The sequence below is a fragment of the Electrophorus electricus genome, chromosome 6 (assembly GCF_041902795.1).
Source record: "Electrophorus electricus isolate QZ-2024a chromosome 6, ASM4190279v1, whole genome shotgun sequence".
Lineage (NCBI taxonomy): Eukaryota > Metazoa > Chordata > Actinopteri > Gymnotiformes > Gymnotidae > Electrophorus > Electrophorus electricus.
In genome coordinates this window covers 1,706,728-1,727,607 of record NC_137502.1, presented here as the reverse complement: position 1 = coordinate 1,727,607, position 20,880 = coordinate 1,706,728, and the positions used below count along the sequence as shown (strand labels likewise).

Here is a 20,880-nt window from a genome sequence, read left to right as displayed (position 1 = left end):
TTATGTTAGCAAGAGCAGGCACTGCTAACTTGATAACATAAGCTTGTGAAATGAAAAATATAATCAATAAACTGCTCATTTTTGACACTTAGGACCTGGCTGGCATACACTGATAATGCAAAAACAAACTCACAAAATTAATGTCTAGTGTTATGTTTTATTACTTCACATGTATGTGTGACGATATTATTCAAATTAAATGTTATTAAATTATTTTCTCATGACAGAAATGAGAGAGCAGTCAGAAAATGAGCAGAGAGAGAGAGAGAGAGAGAGAGAGAGAGAGAGAGAGAGAGAGAGAGAGAGAGAGAGAGAAACGAGCAACAGAACAGGGAGAAGGAACCTTTAAAATAAAGAAGGAAATGCATATGCACAGTTCTGCCCCTTTGACTGACTGGCAAGGTAAACAGGTTGGGCTGTGCCCCATTAACTCTGGGTCTGCTCCAGTACAACGCAGTCCTGCAGGTACCTGACACCTGAGCAGGGTTTCTTCCACACCGAGAGCGCAGCTGTAGGACATGAACAAAGGCGGTGTCTGCCTGGACCCATTACATTTTATTACATTATTTTTATATTTTTATGTCAAGATAAAGAATAATAAATAATACTATGAATATATTTGTCAAAATCATATGGTACATTTTAATAAATACAAAATATCACTGCTGGGAATTAAAAATGCCCATATTTGCAGAATCGAATGGTGGCTATCAATGAACTGCTCTAAGGCCAAAAAAGCCTTTGTGTTTGGCTTTGGGTTGAAGATATGTGATGGGGGGCACCTGTGACTCAGCTTGGTGACAGCAGAAAGCCTAAATCGAACATACGCAAACATATTTGTCAGTTTCAGGTGTCTACATTAGTACCCAGCCTTCAGACACAGCTAAAATTATACGGTTTTCAACCTAATGACGCGGTATTGGTTGTGGAACTAGAACGGCATGTAATGCACTACAATACCCAGAAGTCCTTGCAGGAACGTGGGGGGCCAAGTGACTTTTAAAGCAGGCTGCCTGGCTGATGTGGCGTAAGTTTAGACATCTCTTCTGTCATGAGTTTATTAAGTATTTCGGGCAGTGTTTTGTAGTTTTTAAATTCACTGATCAACATTCTGTCGTAATTGTTAAATGGCATAATCTGACATCATTGCAAGAAACTTTAATCAAACTCTGGGGACTGTCTAGTTTGTTTGAAGCTATGTGGCTAGCCTGCTAGCTAACTCAGTGATATCACGAGCCAGCTAGCTTCCGCGCGGGCACCAGTACACCACACTAGAGAGTTTAGCTGGCCACACGAAAGGCGAAAAGTGTCTCTAAATTGATCAAAGTCGCTGGCACGAACGTATTGGAATGTCAAACCGGTGTGACAAGCTGGCCAACGAGTGAAATGTGTGGAGTTGTGCTGCATTGTTTCTGAGATTGCGGCTAGCTAGCCGTCATCACCTCTCGCGCGTTAGCCAGCTAGCTTCGCTATTAGCTAAACGATATCGTGTCATATTTGCTGTCTTGTTGGGTCTAGTCAATGCGTTAAGACATTTAGAAACCGTTTGAACTCTACCCAGCTGGATTAATTTCGCTTTGTAAGGGTCGACTGAAGTGGAGTTATCTGAGGTAACTAACCACCAGCTGAATAGTTAGCGTTAGCTAGTAGCGAGACTACTGACTGTTGATCACATCCAGGAGGCTGACAGGCGCTTAGTTAGACCAGGCTGCAGATTGAACCATCATCCTGTGTTTCTGGATTAGACTGGTACCCACTCAGCCTGTCTGATTGCTGGATAGGCACTGGGCCGCTTCTGTAGCGGAGCCGTGGTGGAGGATACGTGGTCTTGGGGACAAAATGGCACTTGAGTTATATTGTGCGCTTGCTAGCTAATCTCCACACTTAGGGCGTTGTAATGGGAACCTCGTACCAAGCTTACTCAAGTAAATTACAACGGCTTGTTTCTTGTTAGGGATCTGAGGACTCGTCTTGTTTGACGTTGCACCATGGATCAAGAAAACAAATCCGAGGTAAGGCTGCTTCTGGGGACGTGTCTTGGGACAAGCACGTGACTTTCTTGGACGTGTTTGAAACGTGTGAATGCAGTTTCATGGTTTACAATAATACAGCCCATTCGAGTGGTTTTATACTGCCCATATAAATCATGATCGGTTCAGATTGTTAGTCTTGCTCCGATAAAAATATTTTTATAGTTTCTTTGACCATTACGGACAGCGACACCTGCTGGATATACCTGATTTCCCTTGGATCTTAATTTCTACCTTGGAAGAATATAACGTAAAGCTGAATTATTTTAAACACGTTTAATTAAATATTTGGGTCTACTTAAGAAAATAGACATATGGATTGATTGGAGATAGTGGTTTTGAATATATTCATCTAGATTTTGATCATTCAATGCTTCTAGAATAATTTCTAATCTGAATCCGAGACACTATTTTTCATTTGTGAAAAACATATGCCACTTTATATTTCAAATGTGCATTGTTCTGTACATGTCACAAATGTTGTCAGAGATGCCTAGACTTTGACTTTCATTGTTACCTCCATGACAAGTTATCGTTCTTAAATTCCAGTCCTGGATGGCCGCAATACAGACACTGTCTATTGTTTTCCTGGATCTAGCTCTTTATTGGAAAGTGTCTACAGTGTATGGAGGATTTTATTACACCATTTCAGTTGATATCTGGGAATGACCTTGTGGCACAAGTTCTATCAGTGTTTTTCTTTATTTTTTTGTAAGCGCTAGTATGATTAGGACTTGTTTTTTTATTTTAGTTGTATTATTTCCCAGGACCTGTTCTGGGCATGTGTGTTTTTTGGTAACTGCTGATAACCTTAGGTACAGTATGGACTTGTAGGACTGGTGTTATGGTCAAGTACTTGCTCAAGCTGTCAAGTACTTGCTCTAAGCTGTTACTTTACTACTGTTTTAGTTGGATGGTGTTTGTTGCAGGATGAGGCAGTTGGCCAGTCTGAGGATCATGACCAGCAACGGTTTCCGCTTGGACTCTGTGAGTTTTAATGGTGATGCTCCTGTGTGTGCACCAGGATATCCACCCAAGGTCCAGATTACTTGAATAGCCACATGAGTGTATCATATTGCTTCTTGTCTGGTTATCTCCCTCATTGCACCTCTCTCTCCTGTTTCCTTTTCCTCCCTCATCTCCAGCTCTTCCTTCTCTTTTCTCTTCTCAGCACAGCTCAATATCAGATTACTGGCATGTCTCTCTCAGAGCACAGTTACTACTAACAAAATGTATGGAAATATGTAGGAGTACTAAAAGTTTGAGAATTTTTTTTCCCCATAACTTTATTTCAACCATTCATTTCAACAAATTCAAACAATAAAAACATTCAATCACACATTACATAAAAACATCTAAAACATTAAAATATAAACAGTAAATGCCCTTTAAAACTTTAAAATAATTTAAGATTATTAAAACAAGAGCCCCAGGCCCACAAATTCCCGGAAACCTGTGATGTTTAAAAACACATCAGCCCTTCTTCCAGGTTTCCTCACACTCCCCCCCCCCCCCCCCCCCAACCACCACCACCAATCCTCTGTAGAGTCCAAGTCAATTATTAAGGGGGAGGGAGACAATGAAACTCCCCGTCCTGTCCTGCCTGTGGATAGAGGTAGGGGGACCTCTGGGCGCCACCTCCTCTGTCCGGCTGGCCCTCCTCGCCTTAGCCACCCGTTGGTGGTCACCGAGGGTCCTCCAGCAGGTCCTCACCCGTTTTCGAACTGCCGCCGGGGCCACCTCCTCTGTCACTTGGGACTGCCTGGACTCTGAGGATCCACTTCTCTGCTTGGGGGAAGCCTGGACTGTAGAGGGGGTCATCCCCATCCTCTCCCCCTCTCCCGGGGTCGCTGCCTTGCTCCCTGGACTCCCCGGTTCTGCTCCCGGTCCAGGACTCCCAGGGACCACCTCGGGGACCATGGATCCTCTGCTCCCGCCCCGAGCGACCGCAGCAGCATAAGTCCCCCCTTGGGTGGGGCAGGAGCAGGCAAGGTGCCCCTCGCCTCGGCAATGCCGACACCTCTGGGGACCCTTGCAGCCTCAGGCCATATGTCTTCGATTGAGGCAGTTCAGGCACTCCATATCTGGGCAGTCCTCTATCCTGTGTCCGTAGCTCCGGCAAAACACCGGCTGGTCCCTGTAAAAGAGATACCTCCGGTTAGCTCTAATGGCAAAGAGGGCCAGGGGGTATACCAACCCCCCCTTGCCGTCCTCTTTAAAAGTCATCTGAAATTGGCGGCGCTGTTCCATATTCCCAGCTCGTCTCGGACTATCCTGTCCCCTGGATGCACCACACCGTACTCCTGAAGGAACCTGCGGATAACATCCGTGGGCACGTGGGGATTGAAAATGTGGGTGGTCACCACCCGCCCATTTCCATCCCACAAGGGGTGCACCACATAATGCTTGCCCACGGGGTGGTGATGGAGCTCCACCCTCCACTCCAGGACCCAACGGTAGATCTCTGTGGAGGAGAGCGTGACGTCATAGAACCCCAGGGGCCCATTCCACTGGGCACAAATGAGGTCCCACGGCGTCAGTCCCCGAACCCTGAAAAGGGCCTCCTGTATGAACGGGACCCTCTCCATAAAGAGGGTCCCATCCCCCGGGTTCCCCCAGCGGAACCTGGTTGTATTGAGCAGGCTTCCACCGCCTACTCCCAGACCAGATCCCGCCGAGGTGGTCCCCTCTGGCTCCGGGACCTCCACCGAGGCCCTACCGGCTAGCTCAGGGCTCCGGGGTCCACCGTCCGCCATCTGCTCTCCTCCAGCCGCTGGGTGCAGACTGGAGATCCTCCGCAGGTCCTCCAGTCCATAGACGCCACCAAAACCCTGGATGCTCCAGGGGCTGCTGCTGCTGGTCCGGACGAGCTGGGCCTAAAACACAAAAGACAAGAACAATTAAAATCATGCAATAAAATCCCCAAATAAATCAAGCTCGCAGTATCAAAAATTGATACTACACTTGATCTTATCCAAAAGGCAGAGAAGCGAGAAGTTTGAAAATAAATAATATAACCATAAAAACACCTAATAAAAAGGAGAATAAAATAGCAGTGAAGTAATAAAAACGTCTGTAGTGGACATCCAACTCTGCATTGGGGTTTAGTGAGTTAGTGTCGCTCGGTGTGGAATGTTGCCACATGTTTTTCACCAGTGCATGTAGTTTGCGCTTTGATAGAATTATTCTAGAATGTTTCATATGGGGCCACGATTTCTAAATTTGGGAGGGTGGTTCAGTTCTGGGTTGGTTGTTTTTTTGTTTTTGTTTTTGTTTGTTTTTCCTTTGTGTGAATGTGTGCAATAAAGGAGAAAGTACGGCTCTATCTTGACCTCACCTCTCTCCCCCTCTCTTTTTCTCACTCTTTCTCTCTTTCTGGCCTGCTGGCTCTCTCTCTCTTTTTCTCTCTCTCTCTCTCTCTCTCTTTTTCTCTCTCTCTCTCTCTCTCTCTCTCTCTCTCTCTCTCTCTCTCTCTCTCTCTCTCTCTCTCTCTCTCTCTCTCTCTAGCGGACTCCGAGGCAGTGGAGGTTCTGTGGCAGATGCGGGCTCAGCGGAGACAGGCCAGTCCTGACCTGCCTGACACTGTGACTCGACTCACGACTCCCGAGGGCAGCGTGGTCTACCTGGTGGGCACGGCTCACTTCAGTGACAGCAGTAAGAAGGATGTAGTGACGGTGAGTCCTAGAGAAGTTACTTGTTGACTCAGAAAGCTCTGCAAAACACGCAGTAAATTTACTAGCAAATAGTTATTTCAGTTATTAGCTGTCAGTGTTTTTTGTTCAGTTGAAAATCTAAAACCAAATGTCATCTTTTTTTCCCAACTCACTTTCTCTCTGTGTGTAAGCTGTTTTTTAGTTACAGTCTTTTTCTCCCCTTAATTTAATGTTATTTTATGGTATGTTATTACTCTTTGTAGAAGTGCCATTCAACAACTGAGACTTTTATTTACTTTTTATTGAGACATTATTTTGGCAACAGAGTGTTGGGAGGACCATTAAATTGTTAACTAACCGTTTACTGGAAGGAATACACAGTGCTTGCAAAGAGGTGGTTGCTACGCCATTGCTAGTAGTTGCCGTGGTATTCTAGGTGGTTACTATGCTTTTGTTAAGCTGTTCTGCTGCCAGTAACCTAGCACTAGCTACAAAATGCTGTTTCAGTTAACATTAGCTCTTTATAGCAAGATGATGACCTTTGTGTCCAGTGCTGTTTTTAAACATTAGTGATTAAGTTAACACTGAGGCCCTCAGATGCCAGTCCAGTTGTGAAGCACAGAGTTGAGATTCTTGTGCTGTGGCTCAGACCATCCGGGCGGTGCAGCCGGACGTGGTGGTGGTGGAGCTGTGCCAGTACCGTGTGTCTATGCTGAAGATGGATGAAAAAATGCTGATGAAGGAGGCCAAAGACATCAACCTGGAGAAGGTGCAGCAGGCCATCAGACAGGTGAGGCCCTGAGGCAGGTGAGCCTCGCTGCAGACCCTTCCTGCTGTTACTCTGAGGTTGTCATCTTCCTTCCCCCCCCCCCCCTCTCTCCCTCCCTTGCTCTGGAAGAATGGTGTGATGTCAGGCCTCATGCAGATTCTGCTACTCAAAGTCTCTGCCCACATCACAGAGCAACTAGGTATGGCCCCTGGAGGAGAGTTTAGAGAAGCCTTCAGAGAGGTTGGTGACGAACCCCCCCCCCCCCCCCCACACACACACACACACACACTCCCATCACTCATTCACACAACAAGCTCTTCATCATGGTGATTACACAGCAGATGATGTGGGTTCTCCTTCATGCTGTTTCATGATCCTGCTTGGGCACTCCTTACACATTTCTGTGTAAGGAGAACACCCCCCCCTTGTTCCACAGGCAGGTAAAGTCCCCTTCTGTAAGTTCCACCTTGGGGACAGACCAATCCCAGTGACGTTCAAGCGTGCCATCGCTGCCCTGAGCCTGTGGCAGAAAGCTCGGCTGGCCTGGGGCCTGTGCTTCCTGTCCGACCCCATCAGGTACCTGCCCGTCCGGGCACAGCCTTCACAGCCGCGACACAGAAAGGGAGATGAACAACAAGCCGTGTTTGTATGTGTACCAGCAAAGAGGACGTGGAGAAGTGTAAACAGAAGGACCTGCTGGAGCAGACCATGTCTGAGATGATCGGCGAGTTTCCCGCATTGCACCGCACCATTGTGGCTGAGCGGGACATCTACCTCACGCACACGCTCAGACAGGCCGCCCGCTGTGTGGAAGCACCCCCTAATGCCCAGAGTGAGTAATTGCAGTAGAACGAGGGTCCATACAGGTTGGTGGGCATCTGACAAACGAGGTGCATCACCTCCACCCCCGCCCCCAAATCTGACGTATTGTTATATTTGTAATGAATTGCAGTATTCTTGATAAATTCTCTGCATGAATTGACTAACACAATGGAAATTTAATTTAGATTAATGTAGTAACATTGGCTTTCAGTTCAGTTGCTCCATTTTTTTCATACATTGCCTAAAGGTATAAATCACTTATTTATAAGGCAAGTGTTGTTAAATGAATGCTGGTAAGTAAATATTGTTAAATATTATGTAATTCAATAAAAAATGTAAGACTCTTTTGTATGCATGAGAATATTTGGAGCTAGGTTTGAGGGGCATTAAATTGGATCTTGCATACAGTAGAAGCTCTCTGTCTGTAGTCTAGCACACATGGACATGTGATGTTAACTTGTTCATAATGGTAATTAAGGCTTTTGTCGAGGCTCAGCCATGTTGCGCTGATAGAGCAGTAATGCTTACGAGTATTTTTCATTTCTTTCTTTTGGTTTATTGCCACTGTGTGTCCCAGAAGTGCCTGCGGTGGTGGTGGGAGTGGTGGGAATGGGTCACGTTCCTGGTATTGAACAGAACTGGGACCAAGAGCTCGATATTCATGAGATCATCAGGTGTGACTTTTGCTTCTTGTTTTCTTTTCTTTTCTCCATCTTTATTGTAAAGTGACCTTGAATCTTTTAAAGGTGCTATACAAGTTAAACTTATTATTATTAATATTCAGCAATTTCATATTGTTCATTTGTATATAGTGACCTGTCTCATGTTTAATGGCATGTCTTTCCCTCAGTGTGGCTCCACCCTCTCGCTTTGGTTGGGTGTTGAGGACTGTGTTGAAAGGGGCAGTGCTAACCGCTTTGGGATATGCCTGCTATCGTGCTGGAGGGGGTGTGGGGAGGGTCTTACTCTCTCTACCTGCTGTCCAATCACTGCTGGAGAATTTGCGACCGGCCCCTGCTTGACCAATGGCTTTTCAGCAGAGACCTTCACAGACCGGATGTTACGCTAAACACCAGTTGCCTTAAGTACAGGAGAAAAGCAGGAGAAAGGGGTTCAGAAATGGCTGACGCTCCTCAAAACAGAACCGGATTTTGGGTGGTGGGCTTGGACCTGCCCCCCTGTCTTCTCTCAGCTCTTCGACCTGCCCCTTAGATTAAAATAATACCCTGTCTGCTTCCAGTGTTTGGACGTGCCCCTTTTAGATTAAAATAATACCCTGTCTGCTTCCAGTGTTTGGACGTGCCCCTTTTAGATTAAAATAATACCCTGTCTGCTTCCAGTGTTTGGACCTGCCCCTTTTAGATTAAAATAATACCGTGTCTGCTTCCAGTGCTTGGACCTGCCCCTGTCTTCTCCTAGTGCTCTCTGTTCCTGCAGGCATGGAGTTGTACTGCCAAAGAAGTTAGTACTTCTTTCCTCTTTCTCTCTGTGATCTCATTTCCATACAATTCGGTAAAGCACAGTTACCATTTTAGTTTTTTTGGTCTCTGTATATCAAATGGTCATGTTGAGGGACTGAAGAATAATGATATTCTTTAATGTTGAATGCTTCTTAAGTGATGAGCTTGACCACATATCACTTTCTAGGTAGCAAGGTAAGAACTGAATATGCAACATATTTCCTTGTTCTTCTGTTAATTAAAGACTTTACTGTAAAACTGAATAAGCCTGACAGTGCTAGAGTAAACACTTCCTTTTTAACACTGCACCAAATTTCCCCGTTTTATCATTTAAGGTATTTAAAATTTAAGAACGAAAGAGGCATCACATGTTAGAATTGTATTGCAAATGGTTAGATACTGTCTTGTTACATTTTATCTAATGCATATGGTACTAGTATTTCGACCAAAGTATTTATTTATTTTTTTTGTATGTGTGACATGATATAGAAATGTCTGAAGACTCCAGGCTGTCCAATAACCTGTGATGTAACATCCACATAAATTGGGCCTATCTGAATGCCGAAGTGTGTGTGGTCTTGAGGGGGTAATGGTCACAATTATCGATCTGTAACTTCCATGACCCCCTCAAACATTGTTCTCAACCAACATGAGAGAAAATGCCCTGACCGTACTGTCTTGGGAAGTTCCATGTTGCAGTTTTTCTTCTTTCCGCATCGTTCACCACCTAAACGTGAACCAAATGTGTCCACATCGTTCACTACCTAAACGTGAACTAGGTGCGTCCACGTCATTCACTACCTAAAGTTTGGATGAAATGAGTGGGTGGGTTTTGTCGTCTTTTTTTTTTTTTCTCTCTCTGGACATGAGATCAAGAACAAATGCGCATCCGGCAAGTGCCTCACTTCATGTTACCTAGGAAAGGGCTAACAGAAAATGGGTGAGATTGATTTGATCTCTCTCCATCTGATCGTATTATAATAATAAATGGGTATTATATTAATCTAGAGTCTTCTTTTATGTATGTTTGCAAATGTTCGTTTTATTTATTTGGACATTAACTTCCTGAGTTTGGGTTTAGTGCTCTTTCACTCTGCAGTTGAGCAGATGGAGCACCCCCCCCCCCCCCCTCCAGTGGTATGTCCCATCGTTAAAATGCTTCCCTTGCAGTTTGATTTGCAAACATGATTGTGACGTATAACGTCCCTTACAATCAGATCAGATACTGTCCAGTGGAGTATTGGCCAAAAGTAAAGAAATAAAGGCCTTCAAAAAGACCCATTGCTCAAACTCCACCATCATTACATGGCAGATGCTCTTCTCCAAAGCAACGTTTGTCAGAACCACAGTGTGTGTGTGCTCACTGGTCACTGTGGTCTTGGAATTGCTAGTAAATATATAATTTTATTGAATACCTTTTAACATTAATCTTCATTTATTCTTTGGACCCGTTTTATTCTTCCCAGCTGTCAGAAAGGCAGACAGCCATGTAAACATTGATGGCATGAAGCATGCACTCTAAAGGTCGCGATCTGGGATGACCTCTGACCTGACTGTCAAAGTCTTCTTTATTGCTACTTTTATTCAATATTCATCTCGAGTGCACTTTTAAACAAATATTGTGAGGCTAATTATTGTGTAGCTTTAAAATCACCAGCAGTATTGCATGATTTGCAATGGTCTTGGATTTTTTTTTTTTTTTTTTTTTTAGATTTGAGTTAAATATGTGCAATAATGAGAATTCTGCATTTTGAGCAGTAGGGTTGTTGACCTATGAATGACAATTATTCTGTTAAGAAGGGACTGTATGTAAATTTGTTTGTAAACTTAGTAGTATTTAGATAATTACGATATTTTATTTAAATGGAATATTTACCACCAAAGTGTTCGTGATTTTGCCATCGAGATGAGCAAAAATAACCACAATGCATTTTAATTTGATATTGGAGGTGTGGCTTGGAGCGGAGAGGTGATTGGTCAAAGTTTTTTTTGTGTGATTTTAACAAGCCAAATAAAAATGATCATTCGCAATACAACTTTAATATTTAATTATATTAAATTATTTCAATCAGTGTCTCTGTTTGTCTTATTTTTAAATTCACAGCTTTCGAATTGGCATTTAAGGAACATTGGTTCCGAGGTGCCTGTTTTTAGGGGATCAAAAATAAAGCCGGACCAGAGTTATCTGTGCAGGCTCCGTACCATGGAGCCAGTTCAGCGCCATTAGTGGGACCGTCCTCGTTAGATATGAGGCTTAGCTGACGGTAATTGTGAATGGCTGGCGGTGGGGTTCGCCGTCGTGTTTTGTACTCCAACACTCTCCTGTTTAGGTCTTTCTTGTGCGTAATGGATAGCCCGGGCTTCGCGAGGCGCCGCTCGTCGTTCGAGCGGCTGCGCTTCAACAACGTCGCGCTCAGGAGGCTTCCCGTGGATGAGTCGCACGCCCCGGGAGCGAGGCCCGTGCGCGGCGCGTGCTTCTCCAGGGTCACGCCGCAGCCGCTGGAGAGGCCGCAGCTCGTAGCTGTGTCCAGCGCGGCTCTGGCGCTACTCGGCCTGGACGCACGGGAGGTTGTGGGCGAGCCGCTGGGCCCGGAGTATCTGAGCGGCTCCAGAGTCATGCCGGGCTCCCAGCCTGCTGCGCACTGCTACAGCGGATACCAGTTCGGCCAGTTTGCCGGACAGCTCGGCGATGGAGCCGCCTGTTATTTGGGTGAAGTGGAGGCTCCGGATGACCAGAGCCCCGAACTACTAAGAGAGAACCCCAGTCGGCGGTGGGAGGTCCAAGTCAAGGGGTCCGGACCGACTCCTTATTCCAGGTAGACTTTCGACCTAAAACATGCAAACAACGAGGTTGGTGTAGAACGTTACACAAAATCTGTGTGGCCAGGTTGGCTGTTTTTAGTTTTGCTCTGACCATTTACCAACCTGGAAAGATAACCAAACATGAAATAAGAAATCAGCGCCACTGATTCCACTCCTCCAGGCAGGCGGACGGGCGTAAAGTCTTGCGCTCCAGCGTCCGTGAGTTCCTGTGCAGCGAGGCGCTCTTTGCCCTCGGGCTGCCCACTACTCGCGCGGGCTCCATAGTGACGTCTGACACGCACGTAATGCGTGACGTGTTTTATGACGGCAACGCGCGCATGGAGAGGTGCGCCGCCGTCTTGCGCATCGCGCCCACCTTCATCAGGTAAGCGCCTTCCCTTCTCTTTGATGCAGAAATGATCAGATTAAAATGACACCCACCAATGTTTGTTTTCTTATGGGATGTCTGATTAAAGAAACGGTCTCTGATCTCAGTGCAGTAATCCTAGGTTATGTCAGTATGAACAGACATTGTTGTGCTTGTGCAGGTTTGGATCATTTGAGATCTTCAAACAGGCCGATGCAGTCACAGGCAGACAGGGCCCCAGCTGTGGGTGTGATGAGATCAGAACTCAGATGCTGGACTATGTTGTTGAAACCTTCTTCCCAGAGATCCATGCGAGCCACACAGACGTAGTGGAGAGAAATGCTGCCTTCTTTAGAGAGGTGGACTATAACTAATAACCACTCATATTTAAGAAAATCAGAGATTTTAATTAGATTTATAATATACACATAATAAGACTATAAGTAAAATAGAATGTTTTTAATAAGATTCCCCGTGGCTACTGATTCCAAAGTACAGCGTCAAACAAAAACAATTCCTAAAACGGAGAAGTTATGTTTTTTTATGCTCCTAGGTGACGCGAAGGACAGCCAGACTGGTGGCACAGTGGCAATGTGTGGGATTCTGTCATGGCGTCCTTAACACTGATAACATGAGTATCCTGGGACTGACCCTGGATTACGGGCCCTTCGGTTTCATGGATCGGTACGGCCTCACACACTGACTGCAACCTCTGGCACATTGTCTTTGAAAACGTTTTGTGTTTCATTCTCCTCTTGATATGCACATTGCACAAAAACAAGCTTCATCCCATTATCCTGCACAGGCCAAGTGTTATGTGATCTGAGAGTCAAAATTAGCTTTCAGAAGTCCCTCACAATAACTGGGCCAAACTGTGTCAACAGCTATGTCATCAGATTGTGTCGACAGCTGCACACAAAGACGATGTCTACTTGGGACATGAGTTCCCCGAAGTATTAGGACATAGTTGGACTTTTCCAGTGAATCAGTTATTTCACCATCTCACATCTGCCCAATCGAACAGATGCATATATTGAGCAAACATGTCATTGTTTGTGCTTCTTTTGCCTGGGTAGTAGAGCTCTGCTGGCTTGTGTGGTCTTCAGCTCAGGGTTCACACAGCCATGGTTTAATCTTCGCACTTCTCCTCCGTCTGAAGCTTCGACCCGGACTTTGTCTGCAACGCCTCCGATAATTCCGGCCGCTACAAGTACCGGGCCCAGCCAGAGATCTGTCACTGGAACCTGGCTCGACTGGCGGAGGCCCTGAGCCCCAACCTGCCCTCGGAGCGGGCTGGGCCGCTGCTGGACGAGTACTTTCCCCTCTATAATGCTTTCTACCTGGGCACTATGAGGAGGAAACTGGGCCTGCTGAGGAAGGAGGAGCCGGAGGACGAGACGCTCATCACGAACCTTTTGCAGACGATGCACAACACGGGTAAAGGGACCAGGAGGCAGCTAGGCAGGCTGTAACTCATGTGTCCAGCAACTGAGCCCCTCTTCTCTGCCTCGTTAGGAGCTGACTTCACCAACACATTCCGGAGCTTGAGTCAGATCCTGGGTCCCGTGCAGGGAGAGGCCGCGGATGACACCGAGGCTCTGGAGAGGGCCACGGAGCTGCTCCTGGATCAGTGTGCCTCTCTGGAGGAGATGAGGGCCAGCAGCAGACCTTCGATGCACCCACGGTTGAGTCTTCATTCCCTCATTGCGCAGAATGAGATTGAATTTGCTAAGTGTTGCTAACAGTGTGTGTTTGGCTTGGTGCCCACTTGTTGAATCTTTATCACTTCCATGTTTGTATTTAATTGTCTGATATTTTCCTATTCTATTTATAATTAGTTTTAAATAAACTAATTGAATTCAAATTGAACTTCTGCTTTGCTACAGTGAGCTAGCGATGCTGGTGTCCATGGCACAGAGTAACCCAGCGTTGTTCCACGTGCTGTCGGACCGCGCGATGCTGACCCAGCAATTGGAGAAGCTCTCCAGGCTGCAGGAGCTGATGGAGACCACGGAGGAAGAGCTGAGAAGACAGCAGAGGGAGAATTGGTCCTCCTGGATCAGACAGTACAGGTGCTGGGGGAGGCCTGGTCCTGGATCAGACAGTCCAGGTGCAGAGGGAGGCCTGGTAGGGTCATAGAACAGCATGGTAGTAGGCTACAAGTGCCTGGTGGAAAGCCCATGTGATGAAAGACTAAGGGAGCTTCATGAGCTGTAACAGATGATTGAAAGGCAGAAGGAACGTGTGACGTGTTGTCTCTCAGGTTGTAGACCTAAGGGCTTGTCTTTTCAAACAAAGAACAATGTTTTTACATATTTATAATTCATACAAAAGTATAAATATGTGCGCATTGACGAGTTGTGTGTGCTTGCTCGCAGGCAACGGCTTGCTCATGAGTATGAGGGAGGGAGTGATGTCCAAGGCACGTGGGAGGAGAGAGTGCGTGTGATGGACAGCACCAATCCATGTGTAGTGCTCCGGAACTACATCGCTCAGAATGCAATAGAGGCGGCAGAAAAGGGGGACTTCTCCGAGGTGAAGAATCCACCATAATTTGAACGGGTTGCTTGTTAAGAGTTCAAAAGCAAGTTTTGAAGCAGTATTGCAGTGTTTTGTGATAATACTGAAGTTCCAGAAAAGAAAGATGCACCCCTCACTGATTCCATCAGGTTCAGAGAGTTCTGAAAGTGCTGGAGAAGCCATTCTGCGTCCAGCGGGGCCTGGAGAGAGAGAGATCGGCACAGAGGGATGAAGGAGCAGGCCAGGGAGAGGCCGGGGAGGAGCGTTCAGACACAGGGAGCCATGCACCTGTCCCTTACGACAGCAAGCCCCCAGCCTGGGCCAGCGAGCTCTGTGTCACCTGATCATCGTAGAACCTTCAGGACGAGCGAGCAGCCCATACATAGAGGAAAGAGAGATTCTCTTCGCTATAGGCTGGCTGACCGTGTCTGTGAAGGTGTTTTATGGCACTAAGCTTCTGTCAACTAGTTTGGAGTGTCAACTAGAGGGAGTGTTATGGCTGGTGGTAAATGACCACCTGTTTTGTTGAGAACAGAATGTGCAGCCAGTTACAGTTACCTGTGTGTTTGACTGGTTATAAATGACGACTAGGACCCACAAGTCTTCAACAGAACGGTCTTGGTTTGAAAGACAGGGGCTGTAGCACATTATAAACTTGTGAGAGAGAGAGAGAGAGAGAGAGAGAGAGAGAGAGAGAGAGAATGTCTTAATGCACAAATTAATGAATGGTAAGGACCATAAATTAAACGCAGTTTATTCAGTGCAAAAGATATTAATTTCATATGCTATAACAGTGATGTGATCTGCTGTAACAGTGAAGCTATGATTTTTGTTCTAATGTCCCTTAATACACATGAAGGTAAACAAATAAATATAAACAACCACAGAAATTCTACACCTCTGCCGTAGAGAGTGGTGTGCTCTTTATGTGCTGCAGTTTTACACACGGATGAATGCGTTTTGAAGAACAGCATGGTAAACGCGTTTTCTTTTTTTTTACCATTAAAGTGCTGTTCTCAACTCCGTAAAAAAAATCTATGAAAAAAAAAACCCTATTAATTGAACGGAATATCTTTTTTTTAAGCAGTAGCACTAATTTTGAACATTTTCTCCGTTTCCATACCACGCAGTGTTTGGTAATGAACAAATTGCCAAACTTTACAGATCGTCGCCTCTTTATTTAATAAAGGGGAAGACGTGATCTCGAGTCGTTTTCATTTTCTTTCTTTCCGACGTGACGTGTGTGCTGGTGTGGGTGGCTCCTCGCGCGGGCGCAGGTAGGCTCCGGGTGCAGGTGTGTCAGTCCTCCGTGTCAGCCGCGCCTGCCACTCGCTGATCTGGGACACACTTTTACACCTCACAATGACGACCTACACGAGACTTGGATATTACCGCCACGATGTGAATAAAACCAAGTGGGAAGTGGCGGATCGGTACAGAGATTTGAGGCAGGTGGGGACAGGCGCGTATGGAATAGTGTGGTAAGTGTTCGGCACTACACTGTCCACACGACACGATCTGCTTTACATGCCGCACGGACTGGTATTATCCCAGTACTCGGGGTACTGGTCTGCTTTACAGCATGTTTCTTTCACGCGCCCTTGTTTCCGCTTTCGGTTCGATGTTCGACGGTTTTCCGACGCAGCAACACAGCCGCCTTAGAGGGCGCGTGGGCGCAGCTGGTTAGTCCTGTTTAAAACGTGCCCAGCGAAACTGATATATGGATCAGTGCCCAAAAACAAAGTGCAAACCAAGGATTCAAACTCTTTTTACACAGAAAATCCCCGTCTAAAAACAACAACAATAAAAAACGGACAACGCGGTTATACACGTGTGTGTGTGTGTGTGTGTGTGTGTGTGTGTGTGTGTGTGTGTGTGTGTGTGTGTGTGTGTATATAAACACCATTCTTGTGGTGTGTTATGCACGTAGATGATTACATTTTAAACTATATTTTCCCAATAATTAAGGGTGCTGGCCATGTTGTCCCTAGTTCTGCTCTGGACCGCTTTACGGGGTCAAAGGTTGCCATCAAGAAACTCCAGCGTCCATTTCAGTCAGAACTTTTTGCCAAGAGGGCCTACCGAGAACTCCGCCTACTCAAACACATGAAGCACGATAATGTAAGGAACTCAAACATGGCCTGATTCACGGAGCACGTTCTCCGTTCATCTAACTTTGGTAGGCTGTAAGCCCTGTCTTTGCTTCTCTGGCTGCAGGTTATTGGACTCCTGGATGTTTTTACTCCAGACCTGTCACTGGATATGTTCCAAGACTTGTGAGTGTTGTTCCTATTCCTTAGTTTCTGTCTGATACCTGTATCTTGCATATCTTGTCTTTGAAGACATACTTGTCTTGAAAGTTTTTTTTTTTTTTTTTTTAACGCAGCACCTTTTATTCTGAAAAGGGCTGAGTATCTTGACAGCAAAGGTTCTATAAGTAAATGAGCATTGTGTTTCTGTGTGTACGTCCTGTGTCACTGCCCGTGAGTACAGCTCGATCAGAAACGTCCTTGTATACAGACGGTCTTGTTAAGTGGACTGAAAACCATGACCCCAACATGACCTTTTTCTCTCTCAGTTACTTGGTCATGCCTTTCATGGGTACTGACCTTGGAAAGTTGATGAAGATGGAGAAACTTTCTGAGGAGAGAATTCAGTACCTCGTCTACCAGATTCTGAGAGGACTTAAGGTGAGTGTTTTCAGAAACACGCATACCATAGAGAAGGCATACACTCCGTACCTTACCCACGCAGTTACCCTCTCGTCCACAGTACATCCACGCTGCTGGGATTATACACCGGGTAAGATGCTTGTCCTTCTCTGCTGCCACACGTTGCTGGATTGGTGGTGTGTTTATGCTCACCCACACCTGCTCTTAACTTTCAGGACCTCAAGCCAGGCAATCTGGCTATCAATGAAGAGTGCGAGCTAAAGGTGCCTCCCTTCTTACCACATTGGCTTCATACATGAACTAAGAAGACGAGATGAAAGATGGCTGAAGTTGGGATTATGTGTTACAATGGGGATTATATGATATAATGGGGATTATAGGATATAGTGAGAATTATGTGTTACAATGGGGATTATATGATGTATTGGGGATTATAGGATATAGTGAGAATTATGTGTTACAATGGGGATTATATGATGTATTGGGGATTATGATGTACGGGCAGATCCTGGACTTTGGACTGGCGAGACAAGCAGACAGTGAGATGACTGGCTATGTGGTCACTCGCTGGTACAGGGCCCCTGAGGTCATCCTCAACTGGATGCACTACACAAAGACCGGTGAGTCATAGCATCAGGAGGGTGGGGCTAAAACCGATCCGGTGTCTCTGTTGGGAGTGTGTGAGGCGAAGCTCCGCTCAGATAGAAAGGGATGGGGTCTCGGTCCCGTCCAGATGGATTTAGATCTGTAAGCAGACTCACATTTGAGCATGGTGCTTAAATGTCTTCTTGCTTCTTTTTCTTTCCAGTGGACATCTGGTCTGTTGGTTGTATCATGGCAGAGATGCTTATGGGAAGGCCGCTCTTCAAAGGGAATGACCGTATCCCAGCTCTCACAATGCCCTATGGAGGGCTTATACCTGAATAGTCCAATGAAGCAGTGTCATATGAGCTTGTCTCGTGTCTGTTGACCCTTGACCTGAACACCTCAGACCTGGATCAGCTGACTGAAATCATGAAGATTACAGGAACACCCACACAGGAGTTCATCTCCAAACTACAGTCTCAGGATGTAAGATGTAACGTAACATATCCCTCCATCCACTCGCACCATGGCTGAGAGAGAGATCTACGATTCACAAAGAGCTCTACGATTGCCAGTTTCTTAACTGTCTGCTCTCTCCAGGCTAGAAATTACATTCAGAAGCTACCCAGACTTAAAAAGAAAGATCTCCAATCTATTATGCCAAACATCAACCCACAAGGTAAGAGACATAATGGGTGTTCCACACGTACTCCGCCCGCTGTACTCATTTACGTTTACATGTACGGCGTTTCGCAGACACTCTTATCCAGAGCGACTTACAAAGTGCTTTGTCATTTCCTCATAGAACACACCTTAGTACAGTACAGTACAGTAGGTTAGAATCCAAAATACCAGTGAACTAGAATACTGTAGAAATACAGGGATCAGTGCTGATACCTAGAAGTGTGAAACACATATAAGCTCTATAACAGACAACAATCAGTGCAATAAACAATAAGGACTAGAGTTTGTCAACATAGAAGCAGTCAAGATCAGTGTAATGCACAATACCAATCAATAAGTACTAGAGTTTTAGTCAGTCAACATAGGACTCCAGTTAATACTCCATCAGTTGTACTCCACCCATCATACTCCACCCGTCAGTGCACTGTGTGGTACACGTCCACAGCTACGCTGCACCGTCACTTCCTCTCACCGGTCATCAAGAAAACGTCTTGAGCCCAAGTCCCTGTCAGGCGTTTGGAGTGAATTATAGGTCTGTGTGTGCACGTGCGTGTTCTTTGCCGTCTGCAGCGATCTCCGTGCTGGAGGCCATGCTGTTGTTGGATCCAGACAGCCGGGTGACGGCAGCTGAAGGGCTGGCCCTCCCCTACTTCACTGAGTTCCGCGATCCAGAGGAGGAGACCGAGGCTCCACCCTACGATCACTCACCTGACAATGCGGAGCAGTCCGTGGAGCAGTGGAAGAGTACGTGGCCCGCATGGACCAAGTCGTAGCGCACGAGAAATCTCCCGCAGAAATACGATGTACAGACAAAGTCAGGATGTGGATTGTTTGTTTAGCATTCGTGGAAATTGAACGGGGAAAAACTCAAACATTTTAAACCCAGTCTCAGTCTAATATCTGTAACCAGTTACTGAAGATCCAGTGACTTGAAATGCACTTATTAATGAAACGTCGTGTGTGTGTGTGTGTGTGTTGAGAGAGTACTGTTGCAATTCTTCAAGTTCTTATACTTCTATTAAAAGTGTGTGTTAAATGTTTCTCAGCTTTCACTCCACTGAGTGGTATTTGTACTACAGAACTGACTTGGTCCATGTCCCTCGACTGAGTAAACTCTCTTTCCTTTCTGTCTTTCAGAATTAGTTCACAAGGAGATTTTAACATTCAAGCCCCCTCTGGTGGTAGCAGAGACGAAGGAGACTGCACTCTGAACAGGACTCCTCCATATTCAGGACTGCAGCTTGAACCAGATGGTGTCCTTAGGTCTTTCTGAGTGTCCTGTGTTCCTGCTGTATGTGTGTGTAGCATGTATGTACTCTACATGTTCTTCCTGTATGTTTATGGAGTGTGTAGTGTACGTGTTCTTACTGTGTGTGGTGTATGTGAGTGGAGTGTTCTTGCTGTATATTTATGCAGTGTGTAGTGTATGTGTGTAGTGTATGTATTCTTACTGTATGTTTATGGCATGTGTAGTGTTTGTATGTACACAAATCGAACTGAAACGAGGCCATGCACCTTTTTTTTGCCCAAGTAATTATTGAGAAACTAAAAACACCTGAGTGTCAAGGTGTGACCTGTCTGTTTCAGAATAGCTTTGCCCAAACAGCCAAACACAGTGGTGCCATATTGTGTACAGGCACACGTTGTCCATGTCTTTATCTGTGTATGTCCTCATGGCCATCCATTTACAGTTTACACAGTTTACAGTTGTTGTTTTTTTTAAAGCTTAAGCCAGGTTTCAGATCTTTTGCCACAATGACTCTGAAACTATTTTCTGTTCTATTTCTAATAAACACAGTTTGGTTTATTAGGTCACTTAATTTGGTGGGTTTTCTGCCTTTGGTATATTACTGTTAAAACATAGGTTTGTATGGTTCTATTATGTGGACGAACATTTTCGTATTTTGTCATGGTTTTTCAGAATCAGGGATTGTAAACTGTTTATTGAATCCAAATGAACAACCACAAATAATTGAACAGTATAGGAAAACATTCAAATATTATTTTAGAACTACATAAACCATTTAATGACTGTTATTCATTAAAACTCACAAAAATGCCTACTTTTCTAAGTCCAGCGGTCTGTCGCGGTGAATTGTAGTGCTTAGAGGAACTGTGTTTCCGTCAGCAGCCTCGGAGCTGTGTGCTTAGAGGGCCAGCAGAGGGCAGCACCTGCGCATATGTTACTTAGAAAATTACCACGGCCCCGAGTGTGTGACTGAAAAACAGCCAAAAAGGATGTACCTGTATTTCCCTTCGTGAAGATTTTTGTCTTTTTCCTGCTATAACACTAGGTTTTCATTAGGTAATTATCAAACTCTTTTTAACGCCCACTTAGAGCAAGGAGAACAACTGTGATCCAGAGATTTCCACCCACGGAGCGGTGTGGATAGCGCTTTGGCTGTAGGGGTGGAGATTATGAGTAACATCCACACGCCTCCCCTATGCTCTGTGCAAGTCGGAGCTGGCTGGCCAGAGGAACACACGAAGGGGAATTTAATTTGTCATCCAGCTCT

The 20,880-nt window shown here is 45.6% G+C and overlaps 3 protein-coding genes across 5 annotated transcripts; all 3 read left to right on the top strand.

Moving 5' to 3' along the window:
* The first annotated feature begins 959 nt into the window (after positions 1–959).
* On the top strand, positions 960–10,807 carry trabd (TraB domain containing). Of its 2 annotated transcripts, XM_027024158.3 has the most exons (10): positions 960–1,027; positions 1,955–2,012; positions 2,960–3,017; positions 5,538–5,704; positions 6,333–6,473; positions 6,582–6,692; positions 6,889–7,028; positions 7,112–7,284; positions 7,852–7,948; positions 8,125–10,807. In XM_027024158.3, exons 2-10 carry the CDS (start codon positions 1,989–1,991, stop codon positions 8,294–8,296), a joined length of 1,083 nt encoding a protein of 360 aa, XP_026879959.1. In that variant the 5' UTR covers positions 960–1,027; positions 1,955–1,988; the 3' UTR covers positions 8,297–10,807. The 2 variants fall into 2 exon arrangements, with proteins under 2 accessions (XP_026879959.1, XP_081571439.1); XM_081715313.1 differs by lacking the exons at positions 960–1,027; positions 2,960–3,017.
* A 39-nt stretch (positions 10,808–10,846) lies between these two features.
* Positions 10,847–15,318, top strand: selenoo1 (selenoprotein O1). Its single transcript, XM_027024156.3, has 9 exons — positions 10,847–11,550; positions 11,718–11,921; positions 12,085–12,262; positions 12,457–12,587; positions 13,063–13,340; positions 13,419–13,587; positions 13,790–13,975; positions 14,282–14,438; positions 14,573–15,318. Exons 1-9 carry the CDS (start codon positions 11,009–11,011, stop codon positions 14,774–14,776), a joined length of 2,049 nt encoding a protein of 682 aa, XP_026879957.2. The 5' UTR covers positions 10,847–11,008; the 3' UTR covers positions 14,777–15,318.
* A 149-nt stretch (positions 15,319–15,467) lies between these two features.
* On the top strand, positions 15,468–20,171 carry mapk12a (mitogen-activated protein kinase 12a). 2 transcript variants are annotated; one of them, XM_027024157.3, is made up of 12 exons: positions 15,468–15,904; positions 16,415–16,544; positions 16,641–16,699; positions 17,002–17,113; positions 17,196–17,225; positions 17,311–17,358; positions 17,601–17,715; positions 17,904–17,975; positions 18,087–18,166; positions 18,281–18,359; positions 18,935–19,108; positions 19,502–20,171. In XM_027024157.3, exons 1-12 carry the CDS (start codon positions 15,786–15,788, stop codon positions 19,573–19,575), a joined length of 1,092 nt encoding a protein of 363 aa, XP_026879958.3. In that variant the 5' UTR covers positions 15,468–15,785; the 3' UTR covers positions 19,576–20,171. The 2 variants fall into 2 exon arrangements, with proteins under 2 accessions (XP_026879958.3, XP_081571438.1); XM_081715312.1 differs by having other exon boundaries at positions 15,765–15,904; positions 16,392–16,544.
* Positions 20,172–20,880: the final 709 nt, after the last annotated feature.